At 36.0% G+C, this 14,637-nt stretch overlaps 1 protein-coding gene across 3 annotated transcripts; it reads left to right on the forward strand.

The window, feature by feature from the left end:
- The first annotated feature begins 405 nt into the window (after positions 1–405).
- LOC149795738 (uncharacterized) lies at positions 406–14,418 on the forward strand. 3 transcript variants are annotated; one of them, XM_089965657.1, is made up of 4 exons: positions 406–576; positions 4,225–4,404; positions 5,033–5,164; positions 8,863–14,418. In XM_089965657.1, exons 3-4 carry the CDS (start codon positions 5,068–5,070, stop codon positions 10,236–10,238), a joined length of 1,473 nt encoding a protein of 490 aa, XP_089821783.1. In that variant the 5' UTR covers positions 406–576; positions 4,225–4,404; positions 5,033–5,067; the 3' UTR covers positions 10,239–14,418. The 3 variants fall into 3 exon arrangements, with proteins under 3 accessions (XP_089821783.1, XP_089821784.1, XP_089821782.1); XM_089965658.1 differs by having other exon boundaries at positions 4,294–4,404; XM_089965656.1 differs by lacking the exon at positions 4,225–4,404.
- The last annotated feature ends 219 nt before the right edge of the window (positions 14,419–14,637 follow it).

The raw sequence follows: 14,637 nt of genomic DNA on the forward strand, positions 1-14,637 counted from the left end.
ATGACGACGCGACGATCCCCCAACGACGACGTCGTTTTTTTTTTACCAGGCGCTGACGACACCGGATCCGCTGAGTGCAGAAAGTATTAATTAAGCCAAATGACGATTGGACAAAATGTCCGATTCGCCCCCCCTGCTGCTAATCGAATATACGAAAATAAAATAATTAAATAAAAAAGACACACAAAAGAAAATAAAGAAACTTGAGGTACAAATTTAAAACTTTAATAATGGGTCAGTCAGAGATTAATAGGTGGAGATTATTATTATTATTATTTTTGATGTGATAAATTCAAGGTTAGAAATATTTCCAGCAAAACATATACCGACTAAAACCGAACTGAACTGGAACAAATGATTATTGATTGTGGTAAAGACGTGTCGAGTTATGTCCCTTCAGCCATGCTCCACGATTTTACATTGAGAAGAAGGGGAGGTCTGGGTCTTATATACGGCAGGATATCACAATAATTGTCATTTTCAGTGCGAATATTACTAATTCCAAGAAAACATATTGTTAATTCATTGTGTAGCCGGATGTAGACGTGGATTTGATATAATTTTTGGATATATGTGGTAATTAGATACGTTTCTTTCTCAAATGCAAAAAGAACGGTGTATAGAATCTTTTTTCCCTTGAACTTGTAATCCCAGAAACTTAATTTTACTTACCCTAGAAGGAATGGATTTCAAGTATAATTTTAGAAAATGTTGCTTTCATTTGATTGTTATGTCAGAAGGCAGCGGCGAAATTTACTACAGATGTTCACTGTAATGGTAATGATAATGGTAAAATAACTTAAAAACTGCTAAATCATCTAACATTTGAACTTTCATTCACTAAGTAATATGTCAAATTCTGAATAGTCACAAGTTCAGCTTCTTCCCACACACAATAGGGTCTTTGAACAAATTACCATCAATAATTGCAGAAGCTCCTGACTTGACATCTCACAAGCAGGAGCTTTCCAAAATCACATTCTAATGAACTAGTCAGCTACAAGTAAGACCTAGTGATTCTCAGGGCTATGCCCATTGTGGTTCATTATCTCATCGTTGCTACGGTAGCTGGATTTGTCTGCATTTTTGTTGTTTTAGGGTTTAATGCCATTTTCAGCACAAGATAGGCTATACATGGCATCCAGTATAACTGGTGGAAGAAGAACCCTGGAAAACTCTGGGAAGAACCACTGACCCATGAGAAGCTACTGGCAAGCTTTCTCGTGTACCCATGTTAGCTGAGCCTGAAACTCGAACCCACACAGACAGAGGTGAGATGGCAGTATCTGGAATGGTGAGCGCTTTAGACCACTCTGCCACTTAGGGCCCCCGATTAGTCTGGGTATGAAGGGATGAAAATGTATACTGACACTCTTTCACTTATTTCTGCCTTTCACATAATTACTCTGACTGTTCTATTGTTACCGTCTTTACTTTATCCTTGACCACACATCACCTGTTGCTAGTAAAGTGTGATTGCATCAACATATTTATAGATGGATGCACATCACCATTTTCATCCACATTTCTTATGCATAGACCATCTTCTGCAGTTAAGGAATGAGTTTGAAGAAGAACAAGGAAAATAACACTCACATTGATCTGAGTATTATCCTAAGTCGCATCTTTCCTCACACAGTGAAATGTATGAAAGATACTTACAATGCGATGTATGCAATTTGATTTAGATGAGTTGTTTTCAATGTGGCTTGATACATATTGGGTATTTAGATGATTTGTTGTCATTGAGACCTGGCATGTATTGGGTATTTAGAAGTTTTCAATGTGGCTTGGCATGTATTGGGTATTTAGCAAAGAAGTAGTTTTCATTAAGGGTTGGCATGTATTGGGTATTTAGACAAGTAGTTTTCATTGAGGCTTGGCATGTATTGGGTATTTCGATGAGTTGTTTTCAATGTGGCTTGGCAGGTATTGGGTATTTAGATGAGTTGCTTTCAATATTGCTTGGCACATATTGAGTATTTAGATGAGTTGTTTTCAGTGTGGCTTGGCAGGTATTGGGTATTTAGATAAGTTGCCTTCAATATTGCTAGGCACATATTGGGTATTTAGATGAGTTGTTTTCAATGTGGCTTGGCACATATTGGGTATTTAGATGAGATGTTTTCAATGTGGCTTGGCACATATTGGGTATTTAGATGAGTTGTTTTCAATGTGGCTGGGCACTTATTGGGTATTTAGATGAGTTGTTGTCAATGTGGCTTGGCAGGTATTGGGTATGTCATTAAATAATTAAATAGACAAAGAACAATGGGTTTGATAGCTTTATGCTCTATCCAGATACATTCAGTGGATATTCAAATAGGTATTCACCACAGGTCTAGATGTAACATGGGTACATGTCAGTCACATAATCAGAGCCCTCTGTGGCATAAGGTAGTATTGTGCAGTCAGAGCCATCATCTTGGCATCATTAGCCTCTATATTTCATTTGCAATGTAACTATTATCAAAGAAGTATTCACTGAGTGTATAAAAACACTCTCATTCATGAGAGGTGGTTGTCAGAAGAGACAGTAGCACACTTAAAATGCCCTGACATGTAGAAAGCACCCTGCACTTACTCAGTGTTTTGGAATCTGCCATAAAATATGGCTGCCATTTCTGTAGTTTAAAAACCTTAAAATGATTTCTCTTGACTGACAGTTTAACTGATTCTGAGAAAATTTGATAGAAAGCAAGTATTTTGCTAGAAATTATAATGTATTAATGAGTTAGTGCATCTTAATTGACTAATTTCACAATGCTTCAGAATAAAGCTCTCATGTATTCTCATGAAATCTTGAAAGTCCGAAATGATGTGCTCTCTACTGGGAGACTAATAAGTCTGGCAAAGTAAAAACATACCCATGTACTCCATGTATGCATAAACATTTTTATTTCTATAATCCAGTTAAACCACATGAAGCTAAGAGCTTCACATTTTGAGAGGGTAATAAAATGCAAAAATTCATAGTGTTGTGAAGAGCATTTTACATTCAACCTTTAATTCTCAAGCATTAAAATATGGCCATAACAAGGAATTTAATGCGGCGAGGGATCATACAAGGGTTTATGAATCCATTTTAATGAATTAGCAATCCACTGAATATAATTAGTAATCCATTCTAATGATTTTAAAATCTGCTATAATGAATTACCAATCCATTCTTAACACTGAGCAAAGTTTTTGCATGTCTTTCATATTGGGTAAGAAAGAAACCTCTTGAATTTTGGGTCACTTTGCCAGTGTTCATGGTCAGTGATAAAAGAGGAACAATGGTGTTTGCATACTAACTTTAGTTCTAAATTATGTTTCTTGACCAGAGTTTTGCAGAGGGCTTGCACTTAAGGTGGAAATGAGACCTATTGATTTTGGCACTAAAAAGCCCAAGTCATCATGGATCAAACAGACTTGTGTTTTGTCCTTGACCAAGATTTGGATGGCTTACTGTTAGAGTAATAAAGAAACTTGTTGATTCTGGGTTTAAAGGTCAGAAGTATGTTCATGGTTAAGTCTAATGATTTTGCACATTAGGCTGAGTTCAAGACTGTATACTCTGACCAAACGTTAAAGTCATTGAGACACATTCAGTAATCTAATGCAATGTCAAGGTCATTGAGACACATTGTTTAATAATCTCATGCATTGTCTGTGTCTTACACAGAGGATTATTAAATGTGGTCTATTCATAGATAGTGTAATGTACCACTCATGGGGTTCTTGTTTTTATCTGCTTTGGTATTCATTGACATCCCACCTCATCAAGTCCATCCCACCAAGCTAATTAAGTTCTCCTTTTTTAAATAAACACACTATTATTATTATTATTATTATTATTATTATAGGTAAAGAGGGAGTAGTAACTCTCAATTACTTGTTGAGTTAAAATGCAGGGACACTCTCAGAAAATTGTCCTAGAAGGGAAATATTCCCACTGCAAATAGGCTTTATTTGTAACATGACCAAAGTATCATGTATTTAAGACAGTTATGCACACAATGGATGATGCAATAATATTATTGTGTAACTTAACCATTTTAGACTGAATTACAGGGATTACAAATATTTAGTGCCACAGTACTGAGATTGCCGGTTAAGTTACATTGCAGAATGGCAAAAATGTGACGTCATATGGAAACATATATTCATTAAAACAAAACAGAAGTAGAACTGTTTTTAACAGCATAAGACAACAAAAATTAAATTTTTTTAATTTTGCAGCTTTGATATGACCCCTGCTATATGTCATGGTCTTGATCAACTTGCTGTATTTGATGTTATCTTTTCAAGAGTGCCTGACCGACAGCTCACAGAAATGGCTATGTCAGAGTGTAACTACAGTGTACATGTATTCAGAATTTTGCCACTATGATAACCTTCAAATATCTGTTTGAATATCAGGTGATTCATCAAGTTTGATGTTCTCTTGTAAGCTAACTATTTTAATGTACCAAGATTGTTGTTTCAACAAAATGCTGTCAGACAGCACCATGGTGTTTTATGGTGAGACAGCACCATGGTGTTTTAAGGTCAGCTGCTGAGTCTACTTGTAGGTTTGCCGGATAAAGAAATATTTGATACTAATTTTCTGTTTAAATATTTGCTAGAACTCCAGCAGAATCCTAATGTATATGCTGCATTATTCTCTGCTTATCATTCATCATTTGTTCTTTATGGTTCATTGTTTGTTGGACAGATACCGATTATTCTTCATTTATTCTTCATTCACTTAGTGCTTGTATGTATTCATTTCTGTTAATTTACCATTAGTTCATTATAACATTTGCGTTTCCAAGGAATATTTAAATGTTGGAGGGTCTGTATAAAGTATACATGTTCTTGATCAACTGCCTTGCATTTTCTCTTGTATGTAGGTAGATGCCATCCTGTTAAGTTAACTTGGATCTATTTAAACCACTTATTTAAAATATATTATCAGGTAATGAATACATTTTTTAAAAAATTCATTCAGTTTCAGTACATACTTCCACTCCCTTTAAATTTTATGGTATTTTCATTTTCCTTACAGCTTTCTTTTTCTTGAAGCTATCTGGTGTGGAAAAGATGGAGACCTATTTACTGATGATATATGTAACCATTCAGCAAGAAAATGCCATTAAACATCTGTTTCAGCAGAATGGATGGCCTTATGTTACTGCAGGTAATGGACATGGTATATTTAAAATGCCATTTTTGTCTCCACATGGTGTGTGGTCTAACCAGATGCTAGCAGTCCATTTATTAACACAATATGTACTTTATTTTGTTTACAGTAGGAAATTCTGTTCTTGATGATCATCCCAGTTGCTCTGCATCAGTCCTACGTAACACAGAAATACAGGGTGTTGACGTCTAGCCTTGTCACAAGTTGGCGATCATGTGTTTGACTGATACATATGATTTGGATTTGATAGTCATTGGAGGCTATGCGTCATCGTTTACTGTTACAGTACTGGAGACCATATGCAGAGGTCTCGGAAATGATTAATCACGCATATTTGGATAACAATTTTTTATCTGGGACGCAGAAATTCACTTAGGCGGGAGTCCTCCGTACACATGTAATAGTTGTGCAGCTAAATTCAAAGACTTGCCAGTCCTGCTTCAGCCACCTGCTTTGTGGGAAAATGTGTTGATCATTTAGCTGTGCTGATATTTACAATGACAGAATTCAGTGGCAGAAAGACCCCTTGATGTAAATGTTACCATTATAAGAGTACATCAGAAGAACATGATGAAATAGCTGGGTGGCAAGTTCAAAGACTCTGACTGGTGGCTGGGTGGGAAAATGTACTGATATTTACAGTGGATAAACTCAAAGGCAGAAAGACCCAGAGATGTACATGTGGTCATTTATAAGAGTACATCAAATAAACAACTTTAGCTTTCATTATTGTGTTCATTTCTGAATGAAGCGGAATAAGCAGTGCACGTGACCTCGGAATCAAGATATATTGAGATTTAGACAAAATGCCATTCGCAAATTTGGATAAGTGTTTTGGGGTTAAACGGCAAACTGATGAAGATTGTAACGAGTTCAGAAGAGTGCTAAAGCTCTTAGAACTGATAGTTCAGATGGGACAGTAGCTAATTGTAATAAAGTGTGTGCTGCCTAGCTTGGTGTTTGGAATAAGTCCTTACTTGGATTGACAAAATTCAGTCTCACGCTGATGGACAAACAAGAGCTATGTTGGTGTTATAAAGAATGTAGAAATGAAACTCAATGGCAAGCAATAGTTCTTGTAATTTGCTTAGATTTTTGGGAGGGGACTGCAACTTTTGCTGGTGGAACTCCTAGTTTTACCAAAATGGGAGTCCTGGACTCCTGGTTTTAAAATCCTAGCGAGACCTCTGCATACGGTACTCAGTTGTTGATAGTGCTGTTAGCTGTAATAATTAATTTCATCAGCCTTGGGACATTTGTAATTGAACATCAGGGTGAGCGATGAGCATTGTAATTGAGTGCAATTACTAACCAGTCAGACTTGTTCATAGTCTTTAGTTTTAGGGTGGAAAATGTGCCTGACTTTGGTTTCTCCAGATTTCCAAGAAAGTGGGCCTTAAGAGCCTCCCAGGTTACGTTTATTAAGTCAGCCGCAGGAATAATTGGGTTGATTCGATTGTGCAACTATTTATTTATTATATATCTTCCCATACAAACTGAGATGTTCTGGCCATCAGTCATAATCCTGGAATATTCCACTCTTCCGAGGAAATCAATGTCCTCATAACTCTGCCCAAGATTTGAATTACATCGTAAATTATGACACAGTCGCTCTGCTACGTAGCTGCTACATAGCAAAACTAACAAACAATGTGTGAACTGTGAAGCGAAATTTAAACATTTGAAATACATCATAAATTATTACACAGTCGCTCTGCTACATAGCCGCTACATTGCAAAACTAAGTACCAACATGTGAACTGCGAAGCGAAATTTAAACTTTGCCAATCGTTAGTGCAACATATCAAGATTACACACATTGGTATCAGAGTATCTTGCAATGTATGCGGAAAAATCTTCAAAAGAAAAGATTGTTTTAACTACTAGAAAAAAATGAAATGTTCCATGACTATGAAATTAGCAGAAATAAAAAACATCCGGTAAAATCAGAATAACTGGTGAACATTGCTCACCAATACCAATGGGAGTTAATCTGCCTGGATATTTTAAAGTGATTTCACAAGAAGAGTTCGTTATTGAGGACCTTTGAAGCCAGTCAGTGTATTGGATTAACCAACAGGTGAAAAAAAACAATTAGCATATGCAGGGTTACTGAGCCAAATTAATCTAGAAATAATTTCTTCTAAATGAGTTATTATTGAGAACCTTCTGACCCCAACAATTGTTTGGAGTCCACACCAACATATAACATGACAGCAAGCCTGGTGGAACTATGTCACAGTCTGATGAAATTACACACCAGCCGTGTCAACCCTATGGACAACCTTATTATTCCTTGTTGTTAGAGGGTTTGACGCCATTTTTCAGCACAAGATAGGCTATACATGGCGGCCAGTATTAATGGTGGAGGAAGAACCTGGGAAAACCCCGGAAAGAACCACCGACCCACGAGAAGCTACTGGCAAGCTTTCTCACATATCCACATTGGCCGAGCCCTAGACTCGAACACACGCAGACAGAGGTGAGATGGCAGTGATCTGTGACGGAGAGCGCTTTAGACCACTCGGTCACTCGGGGCCCCCTTATTATTCCACAAGGACTTATAATCAATGATAAATTTTATACACCTGTGGGCTTTATCTCAACATATAATCAGTACAATAGCATGGCAGTATTATGTTTAGCATTACAGAAATTAACTTCATGGTTCTATAATATAGAGAACAAAGGTTCTTTAAATCTTTCTGGTCATCTGAAAAAAGGACCAGTTGAACAAATGAATCAACCCGAATTATTCCCACTGATGATTTACATTAGTAATGAAATTGCTCATCAACAGGGGTAACCAGCAGATGGGAGGGAATGCCTCCACATCTAAACATTTATAATTTTCCCTAAGTTTATATTCTATCGGAAGTGAAGGTGACCCTCTGCAGGAGTCTACATGAGAGTGTATCAGTACTCGTGTCCAGCTCATCTACACAAACAGTTGTCAGTAGAAATGAGATGTCGCACAAAAAGAGAAAACTGGAAGACCAGTTACAGAATGCCCAGAAGCAAGGTGTCTTATGCTACCGTCCTGATTATTTTCACTTTAAATAGAAAACTTCTTTACAAATTTGTGAAATTAAAGGGAATTCCAAGTGAGAATAAAAGAACACTTGAGTGATATCTGTAATCACAAAGATTCACCCCATGTCTAAAATTTTTAATTTATTTGACCACAACATATATTGTATCAAATATCAGATAACAGAAATCATTAAATCTGATCCATAGCTCTAAATTATTATTTACAAGGTAGTTATGATTACATGTTCTTATTTAACACAAGAATTTCTACAATATGCAGTGAGTACACATGCAGTAGCTCTATCATGGATGTTTTCTTTTAAAGTCCTACAAAGCTTTTACCAACTAATTGCCTAACAAAACTGCATATTTTCTCCAGCAATGAATTGTTAGTAAGTTGGTATACGTGGTGAGTGTATGAGCAGGAGCCAACTCTTTCACTTTGTTACATTGTGATTTTTCTCATAATGAGGGGGACTTGTCTATTCAGAGTAAAATTTGACCTGAAATATGTTTGATAACTTAAATATTTTAGAAAGCTGTCTTGGAAATGTAGAACAAATTTGCCGGAAGACTGTCTTAGAAGTATTACATCTATGCCCAGCTACATTTGAATGGTACGATAGCATCAGTTTCTACCATGAATCATTGTCCAATTTCAGATGTCGGTTATGGAACTCCACAGAAAAGAAATGTACATAGAAAGAATCAAAGCCAGATCTTCCCAAAGGTTATTTCTCCCTCGTTGCTTTTGAAATCCAGTAATGCTGCCATGTCTGTGTCTGAAGCCAGTTCCACAGGTTCAAGCAATTCAAAGTTGCTCTATGTCAGAGAAAGGAGCACAGGCACATACATCAAGTCCTCTTTGGAAGACACAGATGTCTCACCTGTAAAGCAAGCTAGATTGTCACATCCTGTTAGTGTAGAAAACACCACACAGTTTATGAAGGAAGATTTGGATATACCCTTTGCCAGTGAGTGTCAGGTAATAGTGATGGAAGCAGAAGATGAAGATGCTGCATTTGAAGATGCTGACACTCATAATTCAAATTTTTCTAAGGAGATTCAAGAAGCTGTAAATACTTTGTATACAAACGCTACTTTGAAAGTATCCCCTGAAGTTGTTGGGAGCTCTGGTGAACATTTGGGTGAAGGAATGACAGATGCTGGTAACAAGGTAATTGTGTCCAAAATCTCAAGTACCAATGAGCAGTTAGCAGGCACTGTCATGTCAGGTGCTACATCTTCAGAACATAATCTGTCAGGAACTAAATTAAATGCAGCATTTCTAGGAAGAAAGTTACCGTTGCCGGGTAAATTTATGGCCTTGGAGGAATTGCTTGATATTGCAATGTCAGATGTCACTCCGTTGAAACATATTCCCCCAGGACATAAATCTGATGTCTATTTTGTGGTAGACAACAGTAGAAATGAAGCCAGGCGATTGATGAGTGTACGTCAAGTTTTTCATGACGATTGCGGAATTTGGGATAGCTCCAAGGGAACAACACATAGGCAGATATTCATTAAAGAGAGCTCTGGGAGACTGAGGTACGTGGGAGACAAGAATGGACAGTACTGTGTGCTAAAATCAGTAAATAAGCACCCAGTATGGCAGCCAGTTGATCCACAACCTAAAGAGGACCAAATAATAATTATTCGGAGGTGCTATTCAAAATTGAAAGAAAATCCAAACTACAAGAGAAGGGTTACAACTTTTGAATCATTGCCAGGTGTTGAGAAGTGCAGACAAACTTTAGCTATTTATGAGTATGTTGGAGAGTACCGACCTCCCATGTTGCCACATGGGAATTGTAGGGTAAAGAAATTTAAGCCAGAAGAAGATGATGGAAATCCATACAAAAGAATTCATCCCGATCTGTTAGAAATTGCTGGCCTTCAAGCAAAAACACACAAGGCTTCAGAGGTTGAACAGCAGATAAAGAATATGGACATAACATTTTCAGAAACACCCACTTTGAAGCAAATACGGAACAAAAAGTATAATGATTCCAAAAAAGAAAGATTAGCACAGTGAAATGACAAGTCTTTACTGGAGAAATATCTTGCTTGTTTCATTGCAGGGCTGAAAATAAAGCAACCAAACATGCATCTGTCCACTTGTTTTGACAAGTAGTGGGTAGGTAAGTGTTATGTATATTTAATTTGTATTATTGGTTGGCTTTCTTAATGATTACATGCTACATACATTTTTATTTTGTACTTGACCTTTTTCCAAAATCAAGTTCACTGCATACCTTTCAAGGACATTGATTCTGTCAACAACATAATACATAGCTAATATTTTTCTCTGAGTATAAATTAAATATTACTATCATTATCAATGAAGATAAACATGTCTATCTTAATCAGAGTCTAGGACATTAGTTGCCCATGGAAAAACCTGTTGTACCTGATGTTTGCCAGGTTCTTTATTATAATATTAGTAATTGACCTTATCTTGTCACCAACTTGGAATGTTCTAGAAATGAACTTTTGACCCTCTTCATGGTTCCTTTCTTGTGTCTTTGCTTTTTTATATAATATTGTTTAATCAAGAAATTACTCATTCTTGCCTTAACATCTTGAAGTAGAATCTGTCAAATTCTTGTGTTAAGTTTTTAATTTGGGTGGAATTATTTAGTCAAATTATTATTCACTGCAATTCAGGCTACTGGTACATTTGCATGTTCAAGACTACAGGAGCTCAGTTGGAACTTTATACATTTGGGATTATGATAAAGTTTTTGTAGGACTATTTGAGATTTAATTAACAATATAGCAAGTTCTTTTTAAAGTTTCACTTTGTATTCTAGGGAAATTTATTATTTGTTGAATTTTACAAAACTAGTTGCTTTTTGCTCTTTTCTGTTACTTATTTTAAGACCTTAGAGCTGTAAGGGTAAGAACAAGTTATATTACTTTTTCTAGACAAATAACAGGAAGCTGCAGTCACATCATGCTCTTTAGTCCAGCAGGAAAAGTGGTGATTATATTTTTTTCCATGCTTTGCATTGTTTTATTGTGTTTTGATTTATTGCCAAATGTCTATAAGGTCCTATGCTATAAAAAAATTCTGACTGAATATTATGTCTTGTTTGTCAGACTTAAATTGGTTTGTTTTCCTGTACCTTTGGTCAGAGGGTCCCCAAGAGGCTTAGTGGACTAAGGTACTTGCCTTTTACAGATAAATGACATCCACATGGGTTCGAGTCTCCTATTCAGTCAGTGCAAATATGTGAGAAAGCTTGCCAGTAGCTACCTGTCGTCTGTGGTTCTTCCTAGTTACTTCCTCCACCAAATATACTGGCCACCATGTATATCCTGTGATGTGCTGAAAAATGGAATTTATCCCATAATAGTAGGGATTTTATTTTGAGAGCATGATTGCTCTTGTATGCCATCCGCTTCTTAAGTTGCTTCTAAGAGAGCTCTGCCCAATTTTATTTTTCAAAACAAAGATTTCCAAATGTTTTCTGTACAAACTTTGCCATTTTTGTCCTAGATTTCGTGGCAGTTTCACAAATACTTAAATGTTTACAGGTTCCACTATTTTGATATATGGCATCATGTGCCATAAATGATGATGTTGTAAATATTTGAGGAGAGTGAATAACTTGCCTCAACACTCCCAGGAGAGCAATTACAAAACACAAACCCTGTAACAAGGCAATATTTGGTCAGATGTCTTAACATTGGCCAAAACGCAAGTACACGTAGATGTAACTTCATAGTGTTGAATATTTTTATGACATTACATTTTGGTAAATTTCTTATGTCAGTAATTCTGAAAGCCATTATATAATCATGATGATGTTTTGTTGTTTCCTGATGCTTACTGCATATAATAATTTAAAGAAGTTGATGCCATTTGTATATTAACAGGAATTTTTAGGTCTTTAATTAAAAGATTGTTTTGGATCAGTGATAGGTCAAGAGCATGGATACTGGATATCTCACTTCGATTTCTGGATTATAAATTGTTTCATGTTCATAGGTGCCCCATATGTAAAACATACTTGCAATTTAAACATGAAAAATTGGCCTCACATAGCATCCTGTATGTTCAAAAAGTGACATCACATAACATACTGTATGTTCAGTAATACAGATTTAAAATATTTTCATTCACTAATTGTAAAATATTAAAGTCAGATTTGTACAGCTGAAAATGGCATATGAATTACATGTTTTGCATGCATATATATGAATGATTCACACCTATTTTAATTCTATGATGGAAGCATATTTACTATTTGTATTACTGTGTGAAACATACATTGCATCATTGCCTTTGGACTGAACCATGAAAGACAATTATTCTCATATTTTTATTGTCAAAGTTAGTTCAATAAATAAAAGAAAAGAAAAACTTGTGATTTTAAGTTTTACATTTTAACTCTGTAAGGTAGAGAGGTGCTACTGAATTACTGCCAGTGTCAGCCTTTATACATATAAAAACATTCATGTACACATGTACAACCTCACTACATCTCAGCCATTCATTCTTCATAGGGTCTTGGGCAGCAGTTTGGGGTATGTTTTATTGCACGTTTCCCCAGGGGAGGGTTCTGATCATCGGTGCTTGTACATTTATTTCATTTGTACATTTTTGACTAAGATTTTATATTTTGCTTGTGTTTCTTCCGTACTGTATAAATAGATGTTCATAGAATAATGAAACTTGACGAGGGGATGCATTATGAGTACTGCACACTCATCACTAAAATAGGTCACTGTGACACATTTACCATATTTCAGTGACTGGTTAAATTCTGTGTTTACAGTTTACTTATCAAGATCTGTTCATGCAAGAATCATCAAACTAGATGTCAGTACCACACCTTACCACAAAAGGTCAGAATGACCTATGCTTCATATCTGACTGGGTTAAGTTTAGTTTTGTGCTTGACTTATGACTGAAAAGGTGTTCTGCACCCTGTATAGCTAGATTCATGGAGTAGTGAGGGGATGCATCTTGATGAGCACTGCATTCTCATCATGAAACATTTATCAACCTGACTGTATGCATCTTGGTTAGTTTGACCTGCATTTCACATTTTACTAGATTAGGGTTATATACAGTATATATATGTATAACTATATATATATATATATATATATATATATATATATATATATATATATATATATATATGGAATCATGAAACATAGGAAATGAATGCATAGGTAGATTACTTTAGCCCATGTTTCCTGCTTTATTTACATGGATTCAGTCACAATTACTGTTCATGTCAGAATCATCAAAATAGATGATTGTGACTATCTATTAGTACCACACCACTGAACAGAATAAGGTCATTCACATTTTATTGGATTAAGATGTTTGCTTTTTTCATGATGACCACGTTTGTTGTTTACACCCAGTATGAAACTGTTGGACCTGGAATCATAGCACATAGTTGGAGGATACACCCTGATCAGTACTGTACCTCATCTTGAGAGGTCACTGTCACACATATTTAATGTGTCGCTGACTTTGCATAAATTTCATGATTTTACTGTTCATTCTTGTCCTGTTAAACTAGATTATTATATCCCCATACAATTGAGGTCACTATGACCTATGTTTAGCATTGTAATGAATTAGGTTAAGTTTTTGTATTTAGCTCATGATTACAGTTTTCAGCATGCTGTACACTTACTTTAGACTGATCAAACTTTGTGGGGGGGTGCTTCTTGATGAGTACCATGCCTTCATTTCATAGTAGACCACTGTAGCCCATATTTGTGTTTCACTGACTTGGTTTAAATTTTGTGTCTGATTTTCATTTTTCTGGCACTTTAATACTAGATTAGGAGCCACAGGTGTCTGAGTGGTCAAAGGTGTTCACCATTACTGATCACTGACATAACACCTCTGTCCGCGTTGGTTCGAGTCTTGGACTCGGCCATTATGGGTATGTGAAAAGGCTTGCCAGTTGCTTCCTGTGGGTCAATGGTTCTTCCTGGGGGATTCCTGGGTTCTTTTTCAACTGGACATAGATTGCCATATACATTCAATCATGAGCAATGTTAAAACCTCAACAACAACATGTTTGAATCATGAAATTCATGATATGCCTTTCTGTTACTACCATATCCTTGTAACCACATGAGGTTTTAGCATGCTATATGTCCTATTATCCTGCCTAGAATTGTTATTAATTATTAATTGGAAATTGCCCGTAGATTTATAATAAAAACCATTAGTGATAGATGTTTTATATTGTTATTCTTTTGGCATGCATAATTCACATCGTGCACTTATGTGTGTGTTCTAGTGTGTGTGTGTGATTTGGATTTTTAATGTAGCTGTAACAATCATTCAGTCGTATCGCTATGTCTGCAGTGTGACAGTTTATAATGATGTCTAGCACTGGGGCATCATGCCACAGACATATTGCATCATGTCCCATCCAGCCACATTATCCGGA

Source organism: Sinohyriopsis cumingii, chromosome 7 (genome assembly GCF_028554795.1).
Source record: "Sinohyriopsis cumingii isolate HCF-2022 chromosome 7, ASM2855479v2, whole genome shotgun sequence".
Classification (NCBI taxonomy): Eukaryota; Metazoa; Mollusca; class Bivalvia; order Unionida; family Unionidae; genus Sinohyriopsis; species Sinohyriopsis cumingii.